The following is a 27,644-nucleotide window of genomic DNA, read 5'->3' as shown; positions in this document are numbered from 1 at the left end:
TCAGCAAAACCAAGGACCTGATCGTTGATTTTAGGAAACTGCAAAACGGACACGCCCCTATCCACATCAGCGGGACTGAAGTGGAAAGGGTCAGTAACTTCAAATTCCTTGGCGGCCATATCGCTGAGGACCTCACATGATCTCTCAACGCCACCTGTCTGATCAAGAAAGCGCAACAGTGCCTGTACTTCCTAAGACGGTTGAAGAAGGCTAAGATATGTCCCCAGATCCTCACTAACTTTTACAGATGCACTACAGAAAGCACACTGACAGGTTGCATCACAGTGTGGTATGGCAACTGCAGTATTGCTGACCGCAAAGCCCTACAGCGGGTGTTGAAAACTGCCCAGTCCATCACTGGGGCTTCCCTCCCATCTATACAGGACATTTATGACAGACGGTGCTTGAGGAAAGCTCTAAGCATCATCAAAGACCCCACACACCCCAGCTACAGACTGTATGATCTGCTACCATCTGGAAAAGGTACCGGAGCATTCGGGCCCGGACTACCAGACTCAGAGACAGTTTTTACCCCCGCACTATCAAACTATTAAACTCCCAGCCTCTCTCACTCTCACCTCACCTCTCTCCTATGATCTGAACCTCACAATGCCTTCTTTCTTACCAAAAACTCAAAACACACATTAAAATCTACCTCTGCCTTACGTCAAAAAGCTCACTCCCCATAATTTCTATCCTTTTATTTCATTCTGTTGATGCATGTTTTTGCACATCTGATGTTGTTTTGCACATTACTGTTACCTTTTCGTTGTTTTTGCACACTGCCTATTGTCTCTGTCTTTTTTTAATTATACAATTGTATTGTTGTTTTTTTGTACTACTTATCGTCTGAGAGCTAGCTAAATAGCATTTCATGATACCATATACAGTACCTGTATATGAGTATAATGACAATAAACTTGAACTTGAAGAGGTGTTAGTGGGGCCAGCATTGGGTGCTCACCTTGCAGTCCACGTGGGCCCTAATGCCCCAGTATAGTGCTCTTGAAATAAAATAAAAACGTAATTTTCGAAATCCCTCTTACCTAACTCCTTGAACCATTATTTTGTAAATATTCTAGGTTGATCAACATTCATTTTTATAATTCAACCAGTCACAGAAGGCTTAGAGTGCTCCCTGGTTCAGTTTTGTTCCCCCTTTTACACACTGGTGTTACATTTGCATTTCTCCAATCTGTAGGCTCAGCTCCCAAACTCTGACAGTTGGAAAATATTTGTTAACGGTCTGTGAATAACATTATTAATTTTCTTAGGTATAATCAGGAAAATAATGCAGGGATACAGAGAATTAATATTTTAAAAACTCTTTTTACAATAATAACTCAATTCAATAATAACTTACTATATTGATATTGATGGAGTTGCTCTTATAACCCTTGACACATTATCGACATTTGTAAAAACCTGCATGAAATATTAATTTAGCACATTTCCTATTTTGCTCTGTTCTTTATCTCACATACCATTTGTTCTTGTATTATTTCCGTATAAAAAAAGTATTGCATTGTTTAGCCTCTGCATTAATATTATTCTCTCTCTCAGTGATTTTAATGTTCACTCTTCAGAGCCAGCAATTTTATCTCGCTTTAGAATACAATGATCTATTCTGTCCACTCGAATTTGTGCAAGGACCGCAGAGCCGGCGGTGATGATGTCATCATACTGCGACTGTTTTACAACGTGTTTCGGAGACAAGAATCCCCGTCCCACACGTGAAGAAAAAAGAAAAAGATGGCGTTACTACTGCAAGGTCCTGAGGTTCAGTTCGCTCAGAAACTGGCTTCTAACCAGAAACCCATTCGAACGAGGGCTATTAAGAAGCTGAAAAAATATATTGGTATTCGTTCACAGAAGCAAAAAGGTAAATATATTGGTCAACGGGCAGGATTGGTGTATGAATCAGCGTAGTTACATCATGTACGTGGGGACTGTTGAGTTCTAGCATTTTCCCCAAAATTACTAATACGTTTCTGGACCTATATATTGTAACACATAGCGGATTTTATTAAATAGCAGTTTCCATTGCTTTTAATCAAGAAATAGTCAGTACATTTTAGTTGCTGAAGTGATGCAGTTCTACATTTCTAATACGTGAACGTTAACTTCAACAAAGTTACTGTGGATGTAAGCTTTTCAAATGCATTCTCTGTGTAAATCCAGTCGCGTGTGTTCTGGTTTTGTTGGTTTTGTAGTACAACTAATATGTGACCTTTATTCGTGTTTAGTTAATATGCTACAGGTGAATTATACAGGTAGTGTTTTTATCACGGCCTGAAAATAGTAGTTAGTGCTCACCGACACGTGGTAAAAACTTCCGTGAAGAAGGAATTTCACGATTTGCGTGTTATCACAATTAAGATATGTCATCATATCAGAACTTGTGTGCTCTTTGCAGGAGGGTTTACCAGTGAAGAATTGCTCAAAATCTGGAAGGGTCTGTTCTACTGCATGTGGATGCAAGACAAACCCCTGTTACAGGTAAGTCAGGGTATCCTAATCCTAATGTCATCCGCAGTGAAGCAACTTTCCAGGTCTCTCCAGGAAAAATAACCAAACACACTAATGATCATCCAAGTCCTGGGTTTTGTTATCTTAACAATAAGGAGAACCATGTTTACATCTCCCAGTCTTGGCTGTTTATGTTTTTTTTCTACAGTGGACAAATGAACCTCTTCTGGTTGGGATATTTCTTTGAATTCAAGGTCAACAGTTTGACTTTTCATAATTAAAAGTGAAACCCAGCAAAAGAACAGAAGTGGGACTTAAGGGGAAGTGCATTTAAAACTGAGAACAGGAGGACCATCTTTACACAAAGTTGTGGGTGTCTGCAGCAAGCTACCTGGCCAGTGTTGAATGGCAGGAAAATCACTTTATAAAGAAGTCTTGTGCTTTTGAACATTATCCTTCTGAAAGATGAATTAGATCTTTACATCCTAGTTTGTAGTTGGCAGAGATGTATTTACTTATCAAGTTAGTAGCTATTTGATCCAAGTATCCCGTTCAGCCATTTCTTAAGAAGCTAAGGAATCAGCTTCAACAACTTGGCTGTGATGCCCGTTCCATTCTCCTACATCGTTTCCACTAGTGTCATCAGGTTCACGTTTCTCCATCCATTCTGAAAGGTTGGCCCTTTTTCATTGCCTTTGTTTTTCAATCCTTAAATGGCTTCTTCATAGACTTTTGTCTCAAGAAATTCATTTATTTTTTTATTCTGTGCAAGATATTCCCTCAATGCCCATATTGTATCTGGGTGTTTCTCTGTTATGATTCTACAGCAGTTATATCTTTTTGTACCATGGTGACCAATAGTGCATTATACAATTTTAACATAACATCCCTTTGTTAAGTGTTACACATTTAATTACATATTACATTAGTTTGCCTTTTTATTTGTTTTCTGTGGAGCAGTGGTCATTGTCATCTGTTCTCACCATGGAAGATTCTTGTGCTTTTTGTTTCGGTTGACCTTTCTTGTTTTTTTTTTAAATAGCTGAATTTTGTAGGGTTTCACCAGGAAACACCAGGAGCTAAAAAGTTATGCCGGCATCTCTATTACTGCTTCACCGGAAGTCACCTTTTTATTGTTTTCACACCATGAGTGCAGGATAATAATGTAAACATAAACACTTAAGTTGTTCTCGTAAGTGACTTTCAGTATAGTGTTTCCTGCTTTTTATGCTAATTGCATGCAGCACCCTGAACATCAGGCATTGATGTTGAAATGCATTTATATACCTCTGCTTCTACTGTTGGCTGCATCAAAAAAAATGTTGGTTTTATTATTTATTTGTGTAAGCCTGTCTGTGTTTTTTTGTGAAACTCCTTGGGAAAATGTATCATAAATAGAATTATATTAACTAAAATTAATTTTAATAACAGTCTCAACAACCGATGAGGGAGGAGCATACTTAGATTGTAAACCAACAAGTAAACAGATTAATTCAATAAAGGACCTTTATGCTTTTGAATTTCAAATTGATGGGCTGAATAAATAACCTTTGAAGGAGTGAATAAAATGAGCAGTAATGGTTCACTCTAAATCCATTTTGTGTTTGCTTCAGGACAACAGCTGTGGATACTGGATTTCTCTGAGCACATCTAAGAGGTTTTCTAGGGCTTTGCAAATTACATTTTATGTGAATGATAAGATCTGTTCCTTTATTTCAACAGTGGAATATAATTGTTAAATGAGTGATTTTTTTTTTTAGATTTCTGATATTTGTAGGTGGTACCTACTTCCCACATAAGCATTTTCATATTGCACTAAGATTGCCAAGTGAATCCTTGCAAAGTATGTGCGAGAAGAAATAACCTATGCTGTTTTTTCATTTTTCTGGATCAGAATGTGCTGTAATTGTAACGTAACAGTTCCCAGAATGGAATTTACATCTAATAAGCTGTCTGTTCTCTGCTCTGGTTTGCAGGAAGAGCTGTCTGCTGTTCTGTCCAATCTGATTCATGTCTTCCAGAGTATGGACAGCAGTAAGTTGTCTGTACAGTACCTTGTGGTATCACTCTGAAAGTAGGACACTGTGTTTTTCTGATATTCATTCATAGGCAGGAGCATCTGGGGGTTTTTGTTTTCACCTAAATTATATTAATCACATAGTTCTTAAACATCATGTCCCATCACTAGACCCAATTTACTAAAGGTTAAACAGACCCTGTATTAAAATAATTGTTGGATAAGATGCTTCATTCTATTAAATAAAGATATATAATTGCTTATAAGAAAATATAATGTACCTTTATTAATGGTATGATAAAGTAAAAGGTTTCTTGCGAATTAATTCAGACACTTTGTGGTGTACCTTTTCTTGAAAATACACTATTTTTAAACTTAATATTTTACTAAGAATATAGAGGAAAGACTCTGGTTTTAAGTTATAGTACATGTCTTCAGAAATTAAAAAGAGAAATAAACTGAAATATGTTAAATATTAAGACTTGTAAACTCAATATTTCTGTTTGGCCAAGTCTCTACCAACTTTGCACATTGGCTTGATGCAATTTTTGCCCATTCTTCTTGGCAGATTTGCTCAAGCTTTATCGTATTGCTTGGTTATAGAGAAATGTGGGATTTGAGATGTTTTTTTTTTTTATTCTTCCATACAGACTAGCATTGTGAAGTGATCTATAGGGGATTTTGTTGACTTATTCACATTTTTTCCCCATCTCAGCCATTGAACTCTGTATCTCAGATTCACTGTTGACCTCATGGTTGCATCAGTGACCATTTTTCGCCTTGCCTAGATGCTCAGTTTGGAGGGACAGCCTGATCTAGGCAGTTTTTGGGTGCCTTCCATGGTCAAAGAGATATCGTTTTTAAAAGTAGTTCAAATGGGTAGCTGCGTCAGCATGCGTAGGCTGCAAAGTAACAAGTAATAGGTTAATTCCATGCCGAAAATAAAAGAAAGAAAACACAATGTTTTAGCTGTGGAGCCTTCTTAGGGTGTGAGCTCACCCTAAGAGTCTGTATTAGAACTTTCAGCTCCAGGTCACAGAGCCCAGGCTACAAGGTTCTTTGTAGACTTTTTAAACTTTTAAGTATTCAGAAGTAGTAGTCTTAGTTATTTGTGACCCTGTGAAATTCATGGCTGAAATTTATTGATGGCTCAAAATCTAATGTAATTTCCTTTAGTAATGAGGGACAAGCAAAACATGATTGCAATACATTTCAAACTGCAGACATGGAAACACAAAATAGATGCAGCTTTTAAAAACTTATCTGGTCATACAGTACATATTTATATAATTTATTGTTTTTATATTGCATTTAACGCTTGCTTTAATAGAGGGATGCGGGGAAGGAGTGTCTGGTATTGCTGACTGTCCATTAAATTACCAACAAGATAATGTGATCCCAAAAAATACATTAGTGAGAAAAAATATATACTGTGTATATGCATACTGAATGTATATAAATTTCTGCATTGTATGTGATCTGATGTCTTCATCATTAATTAATTCATTGTTTTATGGAAAGGTTTTATCACTTCAGTGCATATACTCAAAGGTTTTCCATAGGTTCATTTATTTCATTTTGGAATCTCAATGGTAAATCATGTACATAAAGACACAAAGTGAGTTGTCCTTTTAAGGATCTTTTCTAGATCCTGTGTGTTAAATCCCAAGCCCAAGTGATGTCTGTTAAAGCAAGGGTTTATTGTACTGTAGTTTGGCAGTAGTGTCCCAACCCTAACCTGATAACTGCAGATTGCATTAAACTGAACATGGTTAATACTGTGATGCAAGACCTCTTAGAAAAACCTAGCTGCTGCTCTACATTGTGTTTTTGTAACAGTAGAGGCACAATTACCACAATATCTTGTTGGTAATTTAGACCAGATTTCAGTCCTTTACCTAATTACATACTCTACTGTAAGAGGCTGATATTTTGGTGGATTAAATTGCTCTATTTTTATATGTGAAGTGATTTTGGATGCTTTGGAATAAAAATCTACTACTATTACTTTACTAATTTCTAAGAGTGAAAAAATAATAAGACAATTTATGAGTATCATTTACAGTTTAGAAAATTTTAAAGACAATTGTAACAGCTGTTTTCTTTTTTCCAGAATTTTTGTTTGTAGAGACATTTCTACAGACCATGAAGCGTGAGTGGACTGGCATTGACAGACTTCGAATGGACAAATTTTACATGGTGGGTGCTGTGTTGGAGTGTCCCCTCTTACATTAGTAGACTAGTCCTGGTTGGAGGAATATAAGTCCTACAGATAAGAAGGGGAAATTAATTTAATTTTGTGTTCCAAATTATACAATTTTGGCCATCACATAGGATGTTACGTACAGTACATTGTTAATTTGAAAGCTAAAGATCCATTATATCTGTTTTTGGAAGAGAGCTTTGCATATCATAGGAAATAAGATCATCTTATAAAAAAAATAGTAGCAGTGACATTGGTACAATCAAACCTATGATGGTACATTTAAAAAATGTAAGAGGCAGTGTCCTGTTGGCTGACATTTTGGTGGTAATATTAAATTGTTACCTTTTAATATATTAAGTGATTTTGGATGGTTTGGAATCAAAATCCAGCAATGCAATCTACTGCTATTATAAACTAGTATATTCTACTAATAGTATATACTACTAATATAAAGTATAGCCGATAAGGGTCAGTAGTTAGTGGCAACTGAGGTATATGCCCTCTGAGGAGTTTTGGAGCAGAGAATGTGAATGAATGATCATTGGAGAGAACACTTGCTGCTGATGTGAAAATATAGTTTAGAAAAAATCTGAAGTAAAGTTATTGGTAAAACTATATTATATCAACTTTTAATATGTGAAGGTGTAAAATGAGTCAACAATTAGAATATTTAATCTAAAAATAACTAGTTATAAATAGAGAGGGGGGTAACTAGTTCATGAAAGTCAAGTCTGAGAAATCAGTGACGTTGTTTGAATATGGAGAGATCAGCTAAAACTGATGACTGGGCTGGCTGGGAGATCTGCAGTAATGTTTGAGCCAGCTGTTGGCTCAGTTCAGTAACTGGATGCTGGGTTGTAGGAAATGTAAAAGATCCTGTAGCTTTCTGGTACCAGAGTCGCTGTGCTAAAGAACAGAATTTGATAGAGCTGCTCAACAAAATTTGTTTCTTGTATTTTTTGGCCAATCAGCTTGTCCGAATGGTTTTCCGACAAACATTTGAAATGCTGAAGAAGAGATGCTGGGACCAGAGGCAAGTGTTGGATGTTTTTTTTTCAAATTAGAAGCCCTGAGAAAAAATAAAAAAATTGTTCCATCTGTAAGGCACTACAAAAAAATCAACAACAGTGAGGAATTCAAAACAGAACAAATCTAATCACAATTAAAATACTTGAATTTGAATGAAGACTCAGTAGTAGAGATAAGATCTATATTGTAAAAAAAACTGATTTGCTGAGACAGGACATTCCACAGCTTTGATTGATACACGGAAGACACTTCTTCCTATAGGTCTGTGTCCAGATGTTTGGAATACACTACAGCTGAATTTCCAGGAGTTACGGTTGCAAGCTATTGCCATGTCACTACTGTGACTGGGACTTTCCAAGTAGTGGCACACAGTTCCCCGAGGGGCACCCAGAATAGGGTGAGATCATTTGGCCAGAGCTCTCTTGGCTGTCGTAGACGCAACAGTCTTTTTCAACAGTCTTTGACTTTTCTGTCAAAGAGAGCTTTTGCGGTGATATCATGGCCATTTAGAACCATGGCCAGACTGAAGTCTGCTTGCTTTGGGTGTTCGTTTTATTGAAAATGAAAAATTAACATTTTCAATGCAGTTCACTTAAGATTATAAGTACATGTCACATAATTAAATATGAAGTGTTTCTAGTCAAGTTTATACAGTTTAAAGCACAGATAATCATAAAAAAACTGGTTTCAAGCAGGTGTACTCAAACTTTTGACTGGTACTGTACATGTTAGAATGTTAGAATATCCAAACAGTGTTTGCTGTACCATTTGATAGATATTGAAAAGGAGCAAGCCCTGTCTCCTATACATCACTCAGGAATACATTTTTCAAAGGTATAGCTGAGAGTCTGCAGGCAACAATGAAGATGGCAATTTTTTTCCTCTGACACTCGGCTCTCTGTTGTGTATTCAGTCTCGTGCAGCGGTTCACCGAATTGCTTACAGTTCGTGTTCTCCAGAGCAACAGTGGCTGCCCATGTGGGGTCCAATTCCACATCCTGGATATTTACATGACTGAGCTGGCGACTGTTGGAGCACAGGAGGTAAAGGAGCACAAAAGCACAGTATATCTTACAGTTCAGAGGCCACTGTATTACCTGGGAGTGTAAGAATTTACACAACACCAATTTAAAATCTCATTTAGTTCAGCTAAAGGGAAACTGCAAAATTATTTTCATATTTTGGGGTTAGAATCAGCATTGATGAGTGCATTTCAAATCGCTATAAAGGTAAAATGTACACAGCAACTTGTAAAACCTCCAGTTGACTTCACAAATAGATGGCATTTCCAGGTATGCACAGAACAATAGTCTGCTATGGTCTGCTAACAAAATGTATGGTGACATGCGAGGCCCCATGACACTGTAAACAAGCAGTAAGTATCTCTTTTAATCCAATAGATAAATTGCTTTAGATTTGGAGATGGTTTTGCCATGCTTGGTTTGCACAATAGGTTGCTGTACTAAAGAGCAATAGCAATGCCTTGTCTTTTACCAATTCTGATTCTCAGTTGCCAATTCTGCAAACAAGGTATAATGCTTTACCTTCACAGCAGCTGTGTTAGTGTTATCAGTCCCTCAAGCAGAGTTTACAGGTGATACTCATCACTAATCCCAGAGCCCATATAACATAAATTTCAGACCAATTTATATGCTTATGTACCCATCCCTCAGTTTGTAAACCTAATTCATTCCTGAAACACTGTTCAAGATGTAAAATTTCAAGTAAAGAAATTGAATTCTCATTACTTTCTGTATATAAGCTTGTACATGAATCATGGGGTCTAGAAAGTCACCCAGTGTGGATATCCATATGTGGATATGAAGGAAAGTGACATTAAAATATTTGCTTTGTTGTAGCAAACATTTGTTTTGTTAGTGTTATATGTATGTGTATGTAGTTGCTTGAATAAGATGCCTTGACAATTTCTCAACGGTTTTATGTGTACAGTAATCCCATACGTTATTTTTAAATCACTCCTAATAATACTAAAACAACATACTGTAAACATATTTTACATTTTGCTAAATTAGTAGTCATTGCATTTTAAGTAGTTGATACCAAAAACTACACTACAAATTATACTATATAATGGTAGTACTTATTATTTTGGTAATTCATGTAATGCTCAGCCTGAAAAATACTAATAATTTCAAGCCTATTGAAATACTCTTATATCAAATCTGGCTGCCTTAGCAAATGAGTTTTATGCCTCTATAGTTCTATAGAGCCATGTTAATATTGTCTTGTACTACAAAAACATTGTACTTTTAATAATAATTGCTTACACTTATATAGCGCTTTTCTGGACACTCCACTCAAAGCGCTTTACAGGAAATGGGGACTCCCCTCCACCACCACTAATGTGCAGCATCCACCTGGATGATGCGACGGCAGCCATAGTGCGCCAGAATGCTCACCACACATCAGCTATCAGTAGGGAGGAGAGCAGAGTAATGCAGCCAGTTCATAGATGGGGATTATTAGGAGGCCATGATTGATAAGGACCAATGGGAAATTTGTGGCCAGGACGCTGGGGTTACACCCCTACTCTTTTAGAGAAGTGCCCTGGGAATTTTAATGACCACAGAGAGTCAGGACCTTGGTTTTACGTCTCATCCGAAGGATAGCGCCTGTCTGCAGTATAGTGTCCCTGTCACTATACTGGGGCATTAGAACCCACATGGACCGCAGGGTGGGCACCACCTGCTGGCCCCATGAACACCTCTTCCAGCAGCAACCTTAGATTTTCCCAGGAGGTCTCCCATCCAGGTACTGACCAGGCTCACACCTGCTTAGCTTCAGTGGGTTGCCAGTTGTGAGTTGCAGAGTGATATGGCTGCTGGCATTTCCCTCCTGGGAAAGCTAAGGTTGCTACTGAAAGAGGTGTTAGTGGTGCCAGTAGGGGGTGCTTACCTTGTGGTCTATGTGGGTCCTAATGCTCCAGTATAGTGATGGGGAAAATATACTTTAAAAAGGCGCCATCTTTAGGATGAGACATAAAACCAGGGCACTGGCTATCTATGGTCATTAAAAGAGTAGGGGTTTTATCCTAGCGTCCTGGCCAAAAATTTTCCATAATAATCCCCATCATCACTTGGCTTCATCACTCTGTTCTCATCCAAACTGATAGCTGGTGTGAGGGGAGCGTACTGGTGCACTATGGTTGCTGTCACATCATCCAGGTGGGGCTGAACACTGGTGGTGGTGGAGGGGAGTCCCCATTACCTGTAAAAGGCTTTGAGTTGAGTGTCCAGAAAAGCGCTGTAATATTAATTCCTTATACTTATACATTGCTGCTAATTCTGGCAGACATATGCCTTCGTTTCTAACAATCCAAATGCGGCACATAACATTGTGAATAAAATCAGAAATTGTTTGTACTGCCTCCTTTTTGTTGGGTAGCTAAACAGGTGCAGGAAACGCTTTCGGTATGCCACAACAGACTTCCTTCTGTGATTGCACATTTCAAAACATTAAAATATATTTAGCATACAATTTTTCCTTTTTCAAACCTAAATAGTAAAACCGTTAAAATTGTAAGACACCAAGACAGAGCTATGGCAATGTTCTTGGTGCTCAGGCAGCTGTGTGTGGAACCACTGGTGTGGAGCAAACTGAAAGCTAGGCAGGGTTTCATTTTCAAGCACTTCTTGAAATTCAAGAGGAAATCTCTGGAGGCAGTGGTGTGGAGGAGAGTTTAGCAATCTGGACCTGAGCTAGAAGTTGGTGGGTTCAAAACACAGGTGGGGCACTGCAGTTGACTTCAGCAGGGTAATTCACATGAATTACTCCAGTTAGATACACAACTGTGTAAATAGGTACAAATTTAAGTCACTTTTGGTAAAAGCAAAAATTAATAAAAGCCAAATTAAGAATTTTTCTGTTAATCAGCTGCACATAAACAGTGTTTGATGCCTGTCAGTTTGTGATGTTAATAGAGTAGCACTATGAGTGTATAGTTTACAAAGAAGGAGAAGACAACCTTATATATAATTACATTTGTGTTGTGAAGTAAATCACCTTCATTTAATTCACCTATGTTTTATCTAACTTATGTGCCATTAATATAAACACAAGATGTAACAGTTAAGTTTTTTTAGTGGCTATCCAGTCCAGAATTTCTCATCGGGCTTGCTTTTGCGGTTTGTAAGATCCTGAAAGTAATTGAGATGGATTCTCCCAACACTGGGAGTCAACACTGCTAATACTTATGTGTGAATGTAACTATTTTAAAGATTTAAGAAAACACTGCCAGTTTTCAAAAACCTCAAGTGCCCCCTGTTACACAAGTGCACAAGGTGGGAATGCATACCATGTCTGATTTCAATTAAAGTGTCAGACTTTTCTCTTTTAGTCAAAATTGCTACATTTAGTCAAGTTAATGTATACCTTTTGCCATTACAGCTCACAGCAGAACAGAACTTGATTTTCATTGATCCATTTTGCAAAGTGGCTGCAAAAACAAAGGAGTAAGTGCAGTTTCATTTTTTAATGTTTCAAGAGAAATGTTTTAATGTTTCAATCAGATGTTGTTGCACAGTGAGTGCTGTGTTTGTGACCTAGTATATTTGGGGACTGTCGACACGGCAGAGAAACAACCTTTACGTCTCCCTTCTCTTTTGTCGTTTGCTTCACTCTTTGTATGTACAAGGTCTTTTTCACTGAGTCATCCTTGCATGTTGTTAATGGGTGACCTTCACATGAACAAACCATTGTATTTTGCCCTTCCAATCCTTTACTGCGGCCAAGTATGTAATAGTCCGTTCAAAAGCTACTAACCAGGGGAAGGTTGACAACCAAATTGTCCTGAATAAGAAAAGCCCAATGTTCCCTTCTAATCTCATAAGTGTTCAGTACAGTGAAATAAATAACTGACAAGGACAGGAAAATAAGAATTTACATCTGACTCACTTAGGTACTACTGTCAAGTTATTTCATCAAGCCAGTTTTTGACAGGTCTGACAGGTTTAGTAACATTGTTTTCTGCACACCAGTCAGTTGTTTTCATTCCTAAGTGCAATGTCTTAATTTTCTTCATATTTCATTTATAAAATGCAGGTTTTTAACTGCTAACTAGCTGTTAACTGCTGGTAACAAAAATGAGTGTCCTAGTTTTCATGTGCAATCAGACCTGTCCTTCTGATATAGCATATTCCATCAGCTCCTCTCCATCTTGCAGCCACCTCCTGCTGCAGGCCATCTGCAACAACATCTTCAGTGAGGTTCTTAACCAGGCTCCCTTCGCCATTGAGGACCTGATGAAGGAGCTTCAACAGCTAGAGAATAACTCAGAGGATGAACTGGACTTGGAAGACAAAGATCTTATGAAAAACTCCAAAGATTCTCAAGAGGACCAGATAAATGGTAGGTACTAGTAATGTGTGCTTTATGCTTGATTATAATGCACTTCAGGTATTAGCCCCCATTTTCTAAGAGAGCAACTTGCAAGACTGCCAGAGTAAATACACATTATTTACAGTTGTCTGATGCAGTGCTATTAATATCTGCTGTACAACACTGGCATTAGAATTTTCAAGTATGATGAAATATTGACTTCCAATCAGAAGGAATATACCACCTTTGAAAAACTAAATACCTTTAGACATTTTAAGGGACAAGTAACAATCACATTTGTCTCAAGAGCCTAAAAAATGCAGGTAAATCTTGTTTTCTGTGGTCAGTGCAAATAAATTGATTGCTTGAATGTACGTATGAACTCTAAATCTCTAAATCTCTAGAGTCAAACTTCATGTTGAGCAGGGGCCTGAAATGGTTGAGTCAACAAGCTTGATTTAAATGGCTTGTGTAAGAATGCTTTTGTCAAATAGTAATGTAGCTGCCACACTGTCTTACATTATTACAGAAATGTGCCTGTTGAGGTGGTAGAATTATTCAGGATTTCATATCACTGAAGACTGGGCTCTGTCTGCTGTAGGTGAAATGGCAGCTGAGGAAGATGAGGGATATGAAGACCTCGTTGGTTTGGAAAATGGCTATGAACCATCTGAAGTTGATGGGGATGGTATAGGACCTGTGCTTCAGGTTAGCCTTTTTGTTATACTCGTTTGTTTAAAAACATGGTAAATACAGCGTGCAGTATTAAGGTAATAGTGGATTGGCACTTGTTTACCAATCGAAATTGTGTAAGACACTGTCAATCCACTAAAATCATTTTGGTTAATGTGCTAGACCAAACCCAGTAACAAAACACATTTTAGAGGACTATCCTCTTTTTGAAGAAGCATTTAATATGAACAGGGTTTACTGAATTTGCACTTCAATTCTGGCTCTGGGGTGTTACCTGCATGGAGTTTATACATTCTCCCTGTGTTGGCATGTGTTTTCTCCAGGTGCTCCGCTTTTCTCCTACAGTCCAAAAACACATACTGGTAGTATAATTGGCTTCTGGGGGAATTGTCCCTGCTGTGGGTGTGTGCTCGTCTGTTGTTGCCCTTTAATACCCAGGGTGTATCATGTCTTGGGCCTTTTGCTTGTACCAATAGACTCCAGCTCCCCCACAAACCTGCATTTAAAAAAAAATGATGACATCTGTGTTTTTATAAATTGGTATTAAATTACAATTACAATTTGAGCTCAGTATTTTTAACAATGCTATAAACAAAGCTTTCCATATAAAAAAACACTTTACTTTTAAAAAGTAAACATGATTTACAGTTTCAGAATATATACAATTAGGGGAATTCGTTTCTTATTGTGATATATTTGTTTAATCATAGATTCTTTTCTTCTGTCGGTCTGGAAAGGCCTAAAAACATTTCTAAACTTCTTGGCCTCCATCCATCCACTAATTATAAATTACCGATGGGAGGTCATGGTAACTCTTCCCAGAATCAGTCCTCATGCCAAGATCTCCCTTAGAGCAAAAGTTGTTAGTCTCTCAGTGTGGCTAATGTTGATTCAACTACCTCCCAGTCTCAAGCTCACTAAAAAACACCTAGAAGATCCACAAGACTCCTGGAAAAATGTTCCCTGGACAGATTACCCTTTTGGTTGCAATGAGAAATGTTTTGTTTGATGAAAATTCTGGCCATTAAGCATGGTGGTTAAAGTATTAGAGTTTAGGGCTGCTTTGCTGCCTCTGGACCCAGATAGCACACCATCATTGAGGGAACCACGAATTTGGTGTTGTATCTGCAAATTCTGGAGGAGAATGTCAGGTGATCAATTCATCAGCTTAAGCTAAGGCAAAAGCAATTCATGGATCAAGACAGTGATCCTGAACAAGCAGATCTATTTTATTTGCTTTAACATCCTTTCCAATAGTAAGGCACAGAATAATAGAAAAATAAATGTGACCCTCAATAAACTGCTATGTTGATTAGACTACCATTTTTAGATTTTTTTAAATTGAAGCACATTATTTAATCTCCCACACATTCTGTTATATGATGCTTTTTATTTATATTTCACTGGTGTAATGAATAAATCTGTTGGGGAAAGTTGTGTTACAACATATGTTCAGGTAATTGGTAGTTCAGTTAGTTACAGGTTAAGAGCTGGATTGTTTCCCTTGATTTTAACTTCTTATTCTTAATTTTTGCATTTATGTGGCCTATTCATTTTATCCATTTCCAGGTCAATTAAAATTAATGATTGAATCCCTTGTGTCACAATGTTGGTCATGTTACTCTCTCTGCAAGCTCTTGGTGGACAAAGAGTTGTAGTTCCTTTATATCACTATTGTGAAACTGGCAGTTTGGTGTCTCCTTGTAGTTGTGTAGATCTGCTCACAGAATATCTTTGTGTTACAGTTTGATTACAAGGCCATTGCTGGTCGTCTCTTTGAGCTGACAAGCCGGAGAAACACCCCCCCCCTAAACAGGAAGAAGTTGTACAGGCTGGTTAAGAAGTATGTCATGCTTCTACTTCAGAACTGATCTGTGGTTGTCTCTTTTAGAAAATGCCTTTTCTTTGACTTTATGCCACATTTTATGGACAAAATGTCATTATATTTTAACAATATAGAATATCACAAAGCTTTACACAAATTTATTAGTGTTATTTTTGAATGCTGAGTTTAACCAAATAAGTAAGCAACATCAGCAGTCTGTGTGGTGTCTGATTTATTGCATTTGAACTTCAGCAGTCCATTGAGAAACGGTTGTCATGTATTAAGTTCCAAACCTATACAGATATCTGACACAGTTATCCAGAACATGCATATTATAATGATAAGCAAATGAAAGCTAATGTACTGCAAACACTTTCTCAAACTTCTGTTTGAAACCTCTTTCGCTCAATTTGAAGCAATCAATTTAGGCCTAAAAGCTGTGTAAAAGTGCTAGGTATAAATTATTCTGTGTGCTTGAATCAAATAGAAAGTATTAACAGACTAACAGATGGTCATGATTGACAGTCTCTGTTAAAAAAGTTCCAAAGGTTTGTAGATTAATAAAATCAGGGTGGCATAATGGAATTTAAAATTGATTTTAGGAATAAAAAGGTTAAAAAGAAATTACTAGATTAAAAATGCTTTGGAAATGTGCAGCCATCCAGTTCCATGGAGAAAAAAACAATTGAAATACAAGTGATTGAAGTGTTCAATTATACACAGGTTCTTAATATTAAAATGTTTCTCTGTACATTGCAAAGCACAATAACCATGAGCAATTAATTTGTTGTATTTTTCTTTCTCACAGGTTTCAAGACCTAAGTGAAGGTAAGGATTCCTGTTATGGTGTTGTAAAATTCAAACTTAACTACATCACTAGCCACTCAGCATACAAAGCAACTTTTATGGTTCCCATTGTCCTCTGTGTTGCTGTGTTTATATTGAAATGTCTTTACAATCTTTAAAAATTATAAGTGGGAAAATAAATGATAGTACTGGTGATGAAAGCAAGAAATTGGTATTGATCTAAAATTAGATGTGATGATAAAGTGAAATTGACATTTCCGTATTCCATAGTTCACCTTGTCTGAGATGAAGTGTTTTAAATGATGTTTTTTAAATGTCATGTCTGTTGTCCAAATATTTTTAGCTCTTCTCAATCGCTTGTTTGTGAATTTAATTTCCAATGGGGAAATTTATTTGGGGAGTCCCTGTACTTCACCACACTAAGCTCATCTTTCACAGAGTAGTCTTTAAATTTCTAAGAAGATAGCTTCCTGTCTTGATAAGATACAGAGTGAGTTTTAAATGGAAAAAAGTCATTAAAAATGACTTAACTTCAATGTTAATAGCAAGCACAAAATCAATACCATAGAAATTAAAGAACAACTTGGAGCCTTTAATTACTTAAACAATACTACAGCAATGTACTCTTGTATTGCTTTGTGCTACAGTATTTCTGAACCTGACTAAAGGGAGATTTTTTGTGTGATGAGACCCTGTTAATCTGAGAGCAGGACTGACTAAAATCTGCATAGAATAGTGGAATATTCACCTATTCTAGAAACGACTGATACAGTACTACTGGGAACTTAAGCATGAATTTCACAACTTCACAATTTACTGAAATAGAGGACAGATTTCAGCAAAGAAAACTAAACACCTTTGTCAGACTATGGAATAATAAATAGTATGGTAAGTATGTGCACACCTTACAGGAGAGCATTCTTTGGACTTCTTCTGAAAGGCAGGTGACAGTGCTGTTCCCAGTCCCAGTGGAAGAAACTCCTGTCTAGCAGGTTTAGCAAGGAAGTGTCTCTCCATTTCACTACCACTCCGGGCAAGAGAATAGTTTATTTTGCTGGAAATGCATTGAAGGGCAAGTTGTTACCCTGTTTATGCAGATATGCTTCTGTTTGAGAGTTGTAATATACCCATGTATATGCACATGTAAATGAATGTACAGTAGGAAAGAACTGATGCGCTTAAGTCATTGTGACGATCAACACCCTACTGTTAAAGAGAAAACAAATGGAGTGCAATCTTTAAAGATTTTTTTTCAATTAGATATAAGGAGTTGTTTATATTTTAAATAGTGGTAGTGTTTATAAAGACTTTGATTTTGACATGTAATACAAATTATATATATTTTCACTATGAACATATTGTAGTTCTTCTGTTGCTTAATAGAAAACTGATATTTATATCCCTTTAAAGTGAGTGTACTGGTGATAGGTTGTTGCAGTGGTTCTCAAACTTTTTGGACCAAGTGCTACCCCTGATCAAACCAATGCATCCAAGTATCACCTACAAGTCATCTTCTCATAGGAACCACAGAAAATCTCAATGACCAACATGAGCATACATATAATAAAAATAGCACGGAGCACTTAGTTAATTTGGATTGTACCGCCTTTTAGCCGTTTTCCGATGCTTGCCATCACTAGCAGTGCTCTCAGTGTCAGGTTCATCAGAAGAACTAGTGTCGGTGGCCAATAGGGTTACCATACATCTGGATTTTCCCGGACATGTCCTCTATTTTGATCCTTATATTTCCGTCCAGGGGGAATTTTCAAATGTGCAGAAATGTCTGGGTTTTTGATCCCATTATTTTCACCATGAAGAATAATTAAAACTTATAAAGATAGTTGGAAAGAGAGAGAATTTCTTAACTTCTCCAGTTCGCTTCAGTTTTCGTCCTGTACGTGTATGATTATGTCATGATAGAGCAAAATCGGGCATCAATATCAGTGTTTTTACTCACTCTCTGCAGTGCTGAAACATTCCCTTGAAAGGCTCCCTATTTTGTTTCTCGTTTTCCTACACTCAAACACAATGCCAATGCAAAAGTGTAAACTAAAAGAGCAGAACTAAAAAATAACATTTCCATGTTTTCGAAGTGGCAGAGAAGACAGGGAAGCTGAATGTTTGGTGTGTAAGCCTGGTACTTTTGTCTCCATGGCAAATAAAGGTGTACTTGACTTGCAAGCTCATGTTGACTCAGACATCCACAAAAAGGCAATTCAAGGAGAAAGTTTGTCAACCAAATTAACAGATTCTTCTGTAAAGTCTGGCAGCAAAACAGAGGATACTGTTATTGTAGCATAGGGGACTCATGCATTTCACAGTTAAACATCATCACAGTTACTTTACCAATTAACATAAAACATGGGATATTTTGAAAACCCTCTCCATCGCGACCCCCTTCCCAGATAAGTTCCACAGTGTGTCCTCTTTTTTTTATGTACAAATTTGGTAATCCTAGTGGCGGATGTATAATCCTCCTCGTTCTCAAATGGTGTGCGTGATCTATCAGAGCTGGTGTAAGTACTCTTGGCGTCTTTTCCTTTCAGCCATGACATAATACTTGATTTTTGCGAGGTATTCCCTTTTCGATCACTTGTTCTGTTAGTGAATGTGGCGCTAAGTTGTCTCTAAAAGCTCGAGAGGAGTATGAACACTCAAGTACAGTATTAGTGCTCACTGTATCAACTTAGCTAAGTACGTAGGCTGTGTATTTGACACACAAACTAATTTTATTAAAATAGAAAATATGAAAACCTGTCTCAAGCTTTCTGAAACCAATAACGTAAATTACAGATGACAAATGTACATAATTTTATATTCCCAATTTTTCAGTGTACACAACAAATTTCCAGGGTCATCTGGTGTACCGCAGTTTGAGAACCACTGGGTTATTGTAATCAAAATGCAGCTTTTCAGAATCTGATTTTGAAATTGTAAGTTTTATACAAAGTTTATCTAGAGCTTATTTTAAATCTTTTTTTAGAATAAGAAAAACTTCCAGTGAACTTAGTTTATTGGTGTCTGAACCATTGGTGTAAAAATACTCTGTTCTGGAATATAAGGAACATACTAAAAATTTAAGTTTATGGTTCAGGTTTATGGAAAATTGTAGTCAACACTTTTCTTCTGTAATTTTTTCAAAACAGTACACATTTTATTTTTTACCTATTCCCTTTCTTGGTAGCAATAACAAAAATTTATTAATTTTATTCAATTTTAAATATCACGTGCCATTTTGCTATTTAGCACTAATCTTCAGATATACCAACCTTTAAGGATGCAGACAAGGTTCCACTCATTCAAAAATCACAGCACAAAAGCATCATGCTGCCAAAAATGCCTGTCATTATTTTTAAGTGTATGTAATTTATGCAGATGTAGTTGTACTTAATATTTTCAGTGTAGGTTTTCCATCTTTTCAGTAGGTGGCGATAATGTCTATACTAGAAATCTGGTAAGAGACTAAAAACTCAGCTTTCTTGTAATGGGTAAAAGACATTAGCGGTCCAGCTGATACCATATGTAGGGTGTTTAATACTTGTATACAACAAATTGGCAGCCCTCATTTCACCAAATCATTGAAATGAATAAATATTGCTATAGTTTAACTGAGATCTACAGAGCTGTAATAAAGAAATACAGGTGAAGTCAGGAAGTGTGACTGATGAGGTCTGACATGGTGCTTTCAGGAGACAATAGCGAAGGAGTGTCCAAGCTTTGTGATGATTGACTGCATTGTTTTTCCTGCCTTTCCAGGTGTCTTTCCCCAGGACGGTTACACAGAAGAGGTATCCACTGATGAAGATGATGATTTGTTCGGCAATCGCAAGAGATTGAAGAAGAAGAGGAGGAATGTGGAGGAAGACCCAGCAAGTGCAGAGAAGGGCCAAGGTACACCTCATGAGCCAAAGACTGTTTTTAATTGTTGGCATGAGCAAAGATCCTCCAGTAATCTAATGATTGAATGTTGACCTATCCAGAACACCATGCAATACATTGGCTTTAGTTATTTTTAAGATGGGTGATTAATCTCTTATTAATGTTTCTCAGAAAAATACATTGTATATAAATATTCGCAAAGTGAAATGGTGCAGTAATAAACTGAGGTTTACGGTATTTAATTTGATCAGTGGTATTTGTCCATTTTATGACAGAATTTGGAGGATAGTGTAGAATTTAGCAAACATTTCCTTTCAGCTCCAGGGTTGGGACAGTGTAGCTCTAAGGCTCCATAGGGCACTCAAGCCCCTCCACAACAAGAACACGATCCCAGGATGGGATCCCATCAGCACCTACACAATCTATCACAAGCTTTGGATAGTGATCGAAAAAGAATGAGATCTGTGGTACAAGTTGGAAATGAGCTTTCTGTGGGGCTGACTCTCTGGGACAGGGTGAGGAGCAATCCGAGAGGATCCTGGAGTAGAGTTGCTGCTCCTCTGGATCCAGAGGGATTATATCTCTCAGCTGGACAGTGAGTGCCAGTGCCCAGGAGAAGCTGGGGACTGTGTCTGGTTTGCCTGTTACCATCACAAACCTCACCAGTAGTACGCAGTTGGAAAATGAATGAATGCATGGTACTTTCAGACATCAGAGAGGGAATGGGTTTCTTCTAATAAGAGCCTTACTCTGATATATGTATATAATTTGTTTTTTCAAATATCTCTTGAGACGGGTATGAAACCTGAGCATTGCAATCATACAAATGCACTGTCTTACTGTGAATGGTTACAATTATAAGTTGGCTAGAGCTGTGTCAGTGTGCAGATGGACAAGCAGAGGTTAATCCCATACAGGAAAGCACAAAGTGTTTTGGTGGTAGAGTTGTTCTCAGGTTGTGGAGGAGAGGGGAGTGAGAAAAGCAAAAGGAATGTGAAATGCTAGAGGTTCAGGTAAACGAACATCAAGGGGATTAAATTCACAAGATTAGTTGGCTACTAGCATCCAAACATGCTTTATGTCACCTTTCCTCCCTCCTTTTATTCACACTTGGAGTTGTCTGCAAAAGACTTTCTCAGAGCATTTTAGGCAAAAGCTCCATATTCTGAGATTGTGTTCCAACCTAAACCGGGATGCAGGAGTGTGAATCACAGTTGTCAAATCTTACTTTACACAAGTTCCTTTGGGCTGGATTGAAGTACTGCAAGTTGTGATATTCCTAAATGGAAACTTCTGATTGTGTGTTGGTTTTGACAGGTACAAAAAAAAGGCCTCTGAAGGCTTCCGACCCCAAGTCAGTAGAGGCGACAGCTGTCCCAGCCAAGAAGAAGAAAAAGGAGAAAACGCGAAAGAAGACTCAGAGGTTGCCAGACTTGCAAGAGTGCCCTTCCACTGAGGACAAAGAGCCTGAAACTACAGCAATTATTCACCCTGCAGAAAAGACACTCAAGCTTAAGAAAAAGCGGAAACTAGAGGAACCCAGTGTTGAGGCTGAGTCCTCCTGCAGCATTGGGCAGGTGGAGGCTGGAGAAATACTAATGAAGAAGAAACAAAAGAAGGTCCCCTCTCAGGAGAGGGTTGTAGGTGAGGGTGAGGGCAAAGAACAGTGTGTGTTGAAGAAGCAGACTTCTCTGAAAATTAAGAAATGGAGGAAGAAGCAGCAGGTCAACACTGTGGCTTTACTACCTGAAAACCCACCAGCAAATGATGAAAGATGCACAAAGACACAGGCCCAGGGGAAGGAAATGGTTGTGGAAGCAGAGCCTGAGAAAACCAGTGAACGAAAACTGCATAAGAGGAAGAAGCTGGAAGGGCAGGCTGAGGCCAGTGAGCTGAATGGTTACAGAGAAACCAAGGCCAGGAAGAAGAACAGAGTAAGGATTTCAAACATTTAACCATCCTGGCAACTAATTACATTCAGGCTTTAATAAGAGGAGCTACAGCTGCTTCTTTTTCAGGGTTTGCCTTTTGGCCCCTTAAAAGAACTCTGGCCTTAAAAATGTTTTTTTTAGTTCCTTACATCTTGACTCACAGAAGCCATTTTGCACCCCAGCAGAGCAGTGGGATGTGAGAAATTGCACTACTAGTAAAACTGAGGGGAAGACTTTGCTAGGCTGGAGATGAGCAAGCTTGATGTGGAATTTAACTGAAAAAGTGGGATTAGCAAACTTTGTGCTACACAGCTTAATCTTGTTTTTACTTCCCAGTTCTGAACTGGTCTAGCCTTGCTTACATTTGAAATCTGACAGAATCAGTCTTCATAGTGCTTTAGGTGTTACATTTTGAACTTTTTAAATCTCTTTATGTGAAGGGAGGTAACATCTGTAATATGGGTGACATCCCATAAAATAGATGTTATGTCTCAAAATTAAGACTTTTTTTTGTATCTTTGAATTATAGGCCTTGAACTTCACAAATCCTTAGACTGGTCTTTTTAAAACTTTTTGAGGACATTTTGTATGACTCAACAATTATGGTGTACATTTTAGGACATGTTGATTGTAAATGCTGAGTCATTTAAAAAATTGATTTTGAAAATCAGATGTAGTGCGCAGACCTTACAGTAATAAATAAACTTGGCAGTTTAAACACAATAGGAAAAGTAAGCAAAAGTCTACAGAGATTAATCCCATGGAGACTGTGATCTCCTTTCAAGCCTGCCTTGACACCATTGTCTGCCAAATTTCTTCTGTCACAGGTAAGTAGAGCCACTTTAAAAGTGAAGAAAATGAAAAAGCCTCTAAAAACAGGCAAGTTGGAAGAAGAGGTTGAATTCCTGAAGTTCGGAAGACGTTCTGTGCCTTCTCCCTTATTCTTCAAGAAGCGTAAAGGAGGCTCAACATTTCTGTCAAGCAAGGTATGGTTTAATTTTTGAGTTTTTATCTTTTCGGCTTTATGTAGACAAAGTGATCTCATTATCTTAAAAGGCTGCTAGGGAGATGTTAGTTTATTAGGTCATGTGAGTAGGTCTGGCTCTTTACTTGGCCATTGTGCCAGATTTCACTGCTCCATGGAGCACAGTTTTGGGAACATTTCCTTAGAAATGAGGAATTCTCAATGGCACATCTGTTCTGGTGAAGTGTGCCTTATATCTGTTCTGTAGTTGTTCTTCTAGTATTTTAAACTGACATCAGGCTTAATTATAAATTAATTTTAAAGATAACATAAAAATTGGTCTGTGATGTGCAGCTTTCCTCTGTATGTGAGGAACAGTCATGTATCTTATGATTGTCCTGAGCTGCAAACAACTACTGTTGGGTCCACTTTCGTGTATATCACACAATGTCAATATGTGTTACTGCAATAACATGCCTCTTTGTTGGGGTATTGGGTATTGATTGATGGCAAAAAAATCAATTTAAATCAATTTTGAAATGTGTACAACACAACAAAGTGTGGAAAAAGTAGAGGGGTCTGAATACTTTCTGAAGGCACTGCATGTAAATACAGCAGTCTTATTCAAAGCTTCTGGCATGGCTAGAGTCACTGTTGTCCCTCTAGATCTTTACACCTAAAGTTGGACTCATTTCCTACTAGTAAGTATTTTGGTTAATAAGCCGTCTCCGGGCATGCTGGAAAGGTATCTGTAAAGAAATGACTCATGGACTTTTTTTGTAGGGTTTCAAGACACCAAAAGACTCTAAGAAAGTCACCTTTGGACTAAAGAACAACAAGACTGCAGGTACCTGTTGTTGCTGAGTATTTCTGTGGTTTCTCCTTATTTTGGCTGTTTCATTGTATGTGTAGCGGAGCCCTAGGGAAACTGTGATCGCACCTTTTCAACAAAGAGCATATCTCACAAATGAAAGGAGTTTCTTTTCAGGAGCTGACTTGCTTGCTTCATGAAACAATTTTCTTACTTGATCTTGTAGAGATTCAAGGAATCACAGTGTAGTTCAGTGAAGATTTGAAACAGGTTTATTTCGTAATGAAGGAGCCTCCTGGAGATCAGAATGACAAAGTGATTCTCTCCCTGTCTGATCTGCTTCCTATTGCTCATAAGCACCTTTTATACTTTTAAAATATTTCCTCTAAGTACTCTAAATGGCATTGGAGAAGCTAGTGTTTTAGGATCAATATAGAATTAATCCTTCTTTCTTCCTACAAACATCCATAAATACAGTATGTGAGTCAACATGCTTGTTCAAACTTGTTCAACATGCTTGTCAGATTCTTTGTGACAATAACAGGTGTCTATATAGCATGTCCTTCACACAAAAAAATCATTTGCACAGAGCAAGTCCTACAATCTCAATAGGTCACCTTCTGTAGTATAGCAGGGTAGTTTATTCTGTTTTTAATAACCACTTCTGTGTTGATGTGGGTCTTTGTTTTCTTCAATTGTAAATTAGTCTTCTGAGTTTATATATGGGTGTTATAGTGATTTGGTTGTTTGAATTGATTTAATTAGTATTTGGGACTGTTGGGGTACTAGGAATCAGAACAGTGTTGTATATAAAGATTTAAGATCAAAGAACACGATATACGGTTTCATTGTTGCAATAGGCTGTTCCTTTGGGCAAAGGAAGAAGGAAGTGTTCCGTTTTTAGCAGTGCAGTTGAGTCTTCCACTGGAAGGAGTCTCAGGACTTGATAACTCAGATGGAGAGACTTAGACCACCCACCTGTATTGTGCTCAGTGTTTATTGGTATTCAGTGGTGTCGACAATGTCTATGTATATATTTTTCAGTGATTTAAAAATTTACAATCTCTCTGCCTTTCAGCTGAGTTGCTGTTGTAGTTTAGACAGCAGTGGTCAATGTTGTGATTAGTTCATTGTCAGGTGCCAGGATCTCAGAAAGCACTGCAGACTGCCTTGTGCAGCATCTTTTAAAGGTGGTGATTGGTTGTGATGTTATCGGGTGTAGTGGGTATCCCCCACAAGGCGGAAACATCTCCAGTTATTTCTTAAAGGATCCCAGAGATTCCAGACAAAGAATATGGCTAGATTGTAATTTAATTGGCTGTTTTCAGATTGTTTCCATGTGTGCCTTCACCCTTCTTCAGGAATAGAAGAAATTAAGATTGAAAATAGGGTGGCAAAATGAAGTGAATAATAGTATGTTTATGCCCTGTGGAGGACAAACGTCTATGGATGAGAATGGGAATTGTTCTTGTTGCATTGCTTTGCGCTCTTTTCAAAGTCCAGACAATAAATGGTTTATCCAACAGCATTTATTAGCAGATGGAGTACAACCATGTTTTTATTTTCCTTTCAGAATTCAAAAAGACTGATAAAAGCTTGTTGGTGAGTCCGGCAGGAACGTTCCGTGTGGTCTTTGACCCCCAACAGAAGCCCCTGTTTGGGGTCCTGAAGACTCCTGATGACAAGCCCGGACCTCGGAGAAAATTGGCGAAGAACCCTCTGCAGGGAAAAAGCAGACCCAAGGCCTCAGACTTCTTTTAGCCTTTAGACTATTTGTGCTCTGCTAAAAGAGAATCTATAAAAAAGTTTTCATATTTTTTTTAAGTGTTTTGTAAAAAAATTCTCAATGATGGATATTTAAGTCTGTTTACCATGCTTAAGGCCTAGTGGCGAATAGTTCTGCTTTAGCTTTGAGTTTATCAAGGTTGTTCTGCTGTCTTGAAGTGAATGTACAAGCTGTGGGTTTCTGAAAAAATATAGTGTTGCCACACGTCACGTTCCTGAATTTTTCTTTTCTTGTTAACATCCTGGCAGCCTTTTATTATAGCAGGAAGTACCATCTCATGTTATTCAAAAGACGATTACCTTGTTATTGTTCTTTAATGCTGTTTACCTGAACATCCCTAGTGACTGCTGGAGAGTATAAGGATTTCGACAGCTGTCATGAGGTGAGTATGAAGCATGGTGTAGCACCCCATCAGTTGCACCTTGTGTGTCTCAGATTGAAGTTTTAGAAAGACTGAAAGCAACACAGCATTTATGAACCCTTAGAGTTAAAGGGCAACCTTGAAATGAATCATTATATTAAATAAGTTTTTCATTTATTTATTTCTTTTCTTGACTGCTTATTCAGCAGTTTCTCATTTACTTATACTGTTGAATAGTGCTAGTGGGCTGCCTGTGGTGAGACCAGCATTCAACATGGTGGCCATAAAGTACTATTTCCAAAGTTCACAATTTTGTGCTTACTTCAAAATTTGTAAGTTTTTTATACCATTAATGAATGTATTTTGTACCAAGATTTAATAACCGATCTAAGTAATTGCCACTGCAGTTTCCCTAGAAGAGATGGAAATAAACCCAGCCAGCATGTCTTTAGAAGGAGGAGGAGGAAAGTACCACTGCATTTACACTGGAATAGTATTCCAGTCTGAACTCAATCCCAGAACCCAAGAGCCACCATGGTTTCATTTCAGTTAAATGTATCTTATCTTTTTTCTTACAATAAATGCTTGGGTCTAATGTGAATTTAATAAGCTTATTTTTAATATTTTTCTGCCCAAGCTGCATGTGTTAACTTTCACACATGAGTTTTTTTTACATAAGAAGGAAAGCCCCGATGTGAATCTAGGAAAGGAATTTGGGTCCTTATTCCCTAGGAGGAGTCTGATAAAGTACAAACTGAAGGAATCTAAAAAGAAGCTAAAAAGATGCATATAGTTTGTACTTGGGTAAGGCATTAAAGATAAAGTGGCTACCCAATATGAAAATATTTCCAATTAATCATTCCCAATCTCTGTGATTTTGTCCCATGTGACCTTTGCATAATCTGTTATTGGATATAGTCTAGTCTAGCTGTGGATGTTGCTACTGAGTCATTAGTATGATAAACAACAGCATAGAAGTCTGTGCACAAATATGAATGTTTTTGTTCGTTCTTTTAAGTTTTCAGAATTACAAAGGCAAAGATTATTTTTTACCAGTGAGTAAGATTAGATAGTAACACACATTTGGCTAGTAGCATGACCATGACTCAAGATCTGCTGATGCAGAATTCCCCACAAAGGGAATGTATGAACATATGCAAAGCTCACATCAGCACATGGGGAGAGGGTGGTGGGATTTGTTGCAGAAAATGAATGTCCAATCTAAGTTACTCTGAAAACAAATGCTGCAATGGAGATTGTGATCCTGAACAGCAGATATAGTTAAAAATGGATGGTCCAGTTAAATGTAAAATCTGGTAATACTAATCATTCCATAAAGAAAGCACCCATTTTTATCTTAGTCTTTATATAAAGGATCATTTGATAAGGAGGCTTTGCAATGCCATAGAAAATGGTAAATTGAGAAAGGAGATGACCATCTTTGAAAGTCTTTGAAACTGCTCTAACCTTGTTAGAGGGGGTGTTGGGGGGGGGGGGGGGGGTGATTGTGAAATCTTGGTAGAGATGGG

General features: G+C 37.6%; 1 protein-coding gene across 1 annotated transcript; it reads left to right on the top strand.

Moving 5' to 3' along the window:
- Positions 1 to 1,718: 1,718 nt before the first annotated feature.
- Positions 1,719 to 25,963, top strand: rrp1 (ribosomal RNA processing 1). The gene is made up of 16 exons (XM_088606849.1): positions 1,719 to 1,882; positions 2,417 to 2,499; positions 4,446 to 4,503; positions 6,600 to 6,685; positions 7,664 to 7,725; positions 8,635 to 8,764; positions 12,129 to 12,193; positions 12,904 to 13,088; positions 13,660 to 13,766; positions 15,497 to 15,594; positions 16,385 to 16,404; positions 20,140 to 20,274; positions 21,580 to 22,196; positions 23,021 to 23,179; positions 23,941 to 24,004; positions 25,542 to 25,963. The coding sequence occupies exons 1-16, from the start codon at positions 1,753 to 1,755 to the stop codon at positions 25,727 to 25,729; spliced, it is 2,187 nt and encodes a 728-aa protein (XP_088462975.1). The 5' UTR covers positions 1,719 to 1,752; the 3' UTR covers positions 25,730 to 25,963.
- Positions 25,964 to 27,644: the final 1,681 nt, after the last annotated feature.

This window comes from Lepisosteus platostomus, chromosome 2 (assembly GCF_059453375.1).
Source record: "Lepisosteus platostomus isolate fLepPlt1 chromosome 2, fLepPlt1.hap1, whole genome shotgun sequence".
Classification (NCBI taxonomy): Eukaryota; Metazoa; Chordata; class Actinopteri; order Semionotiformes; family Lepisosteidae; genus Lepisosteus; species Lepisosteus platostomus.
Note: the sequence above shows the minus strand (reverse complement) of the source record. Positions and strands in the feature narration are given on the sequence as shown.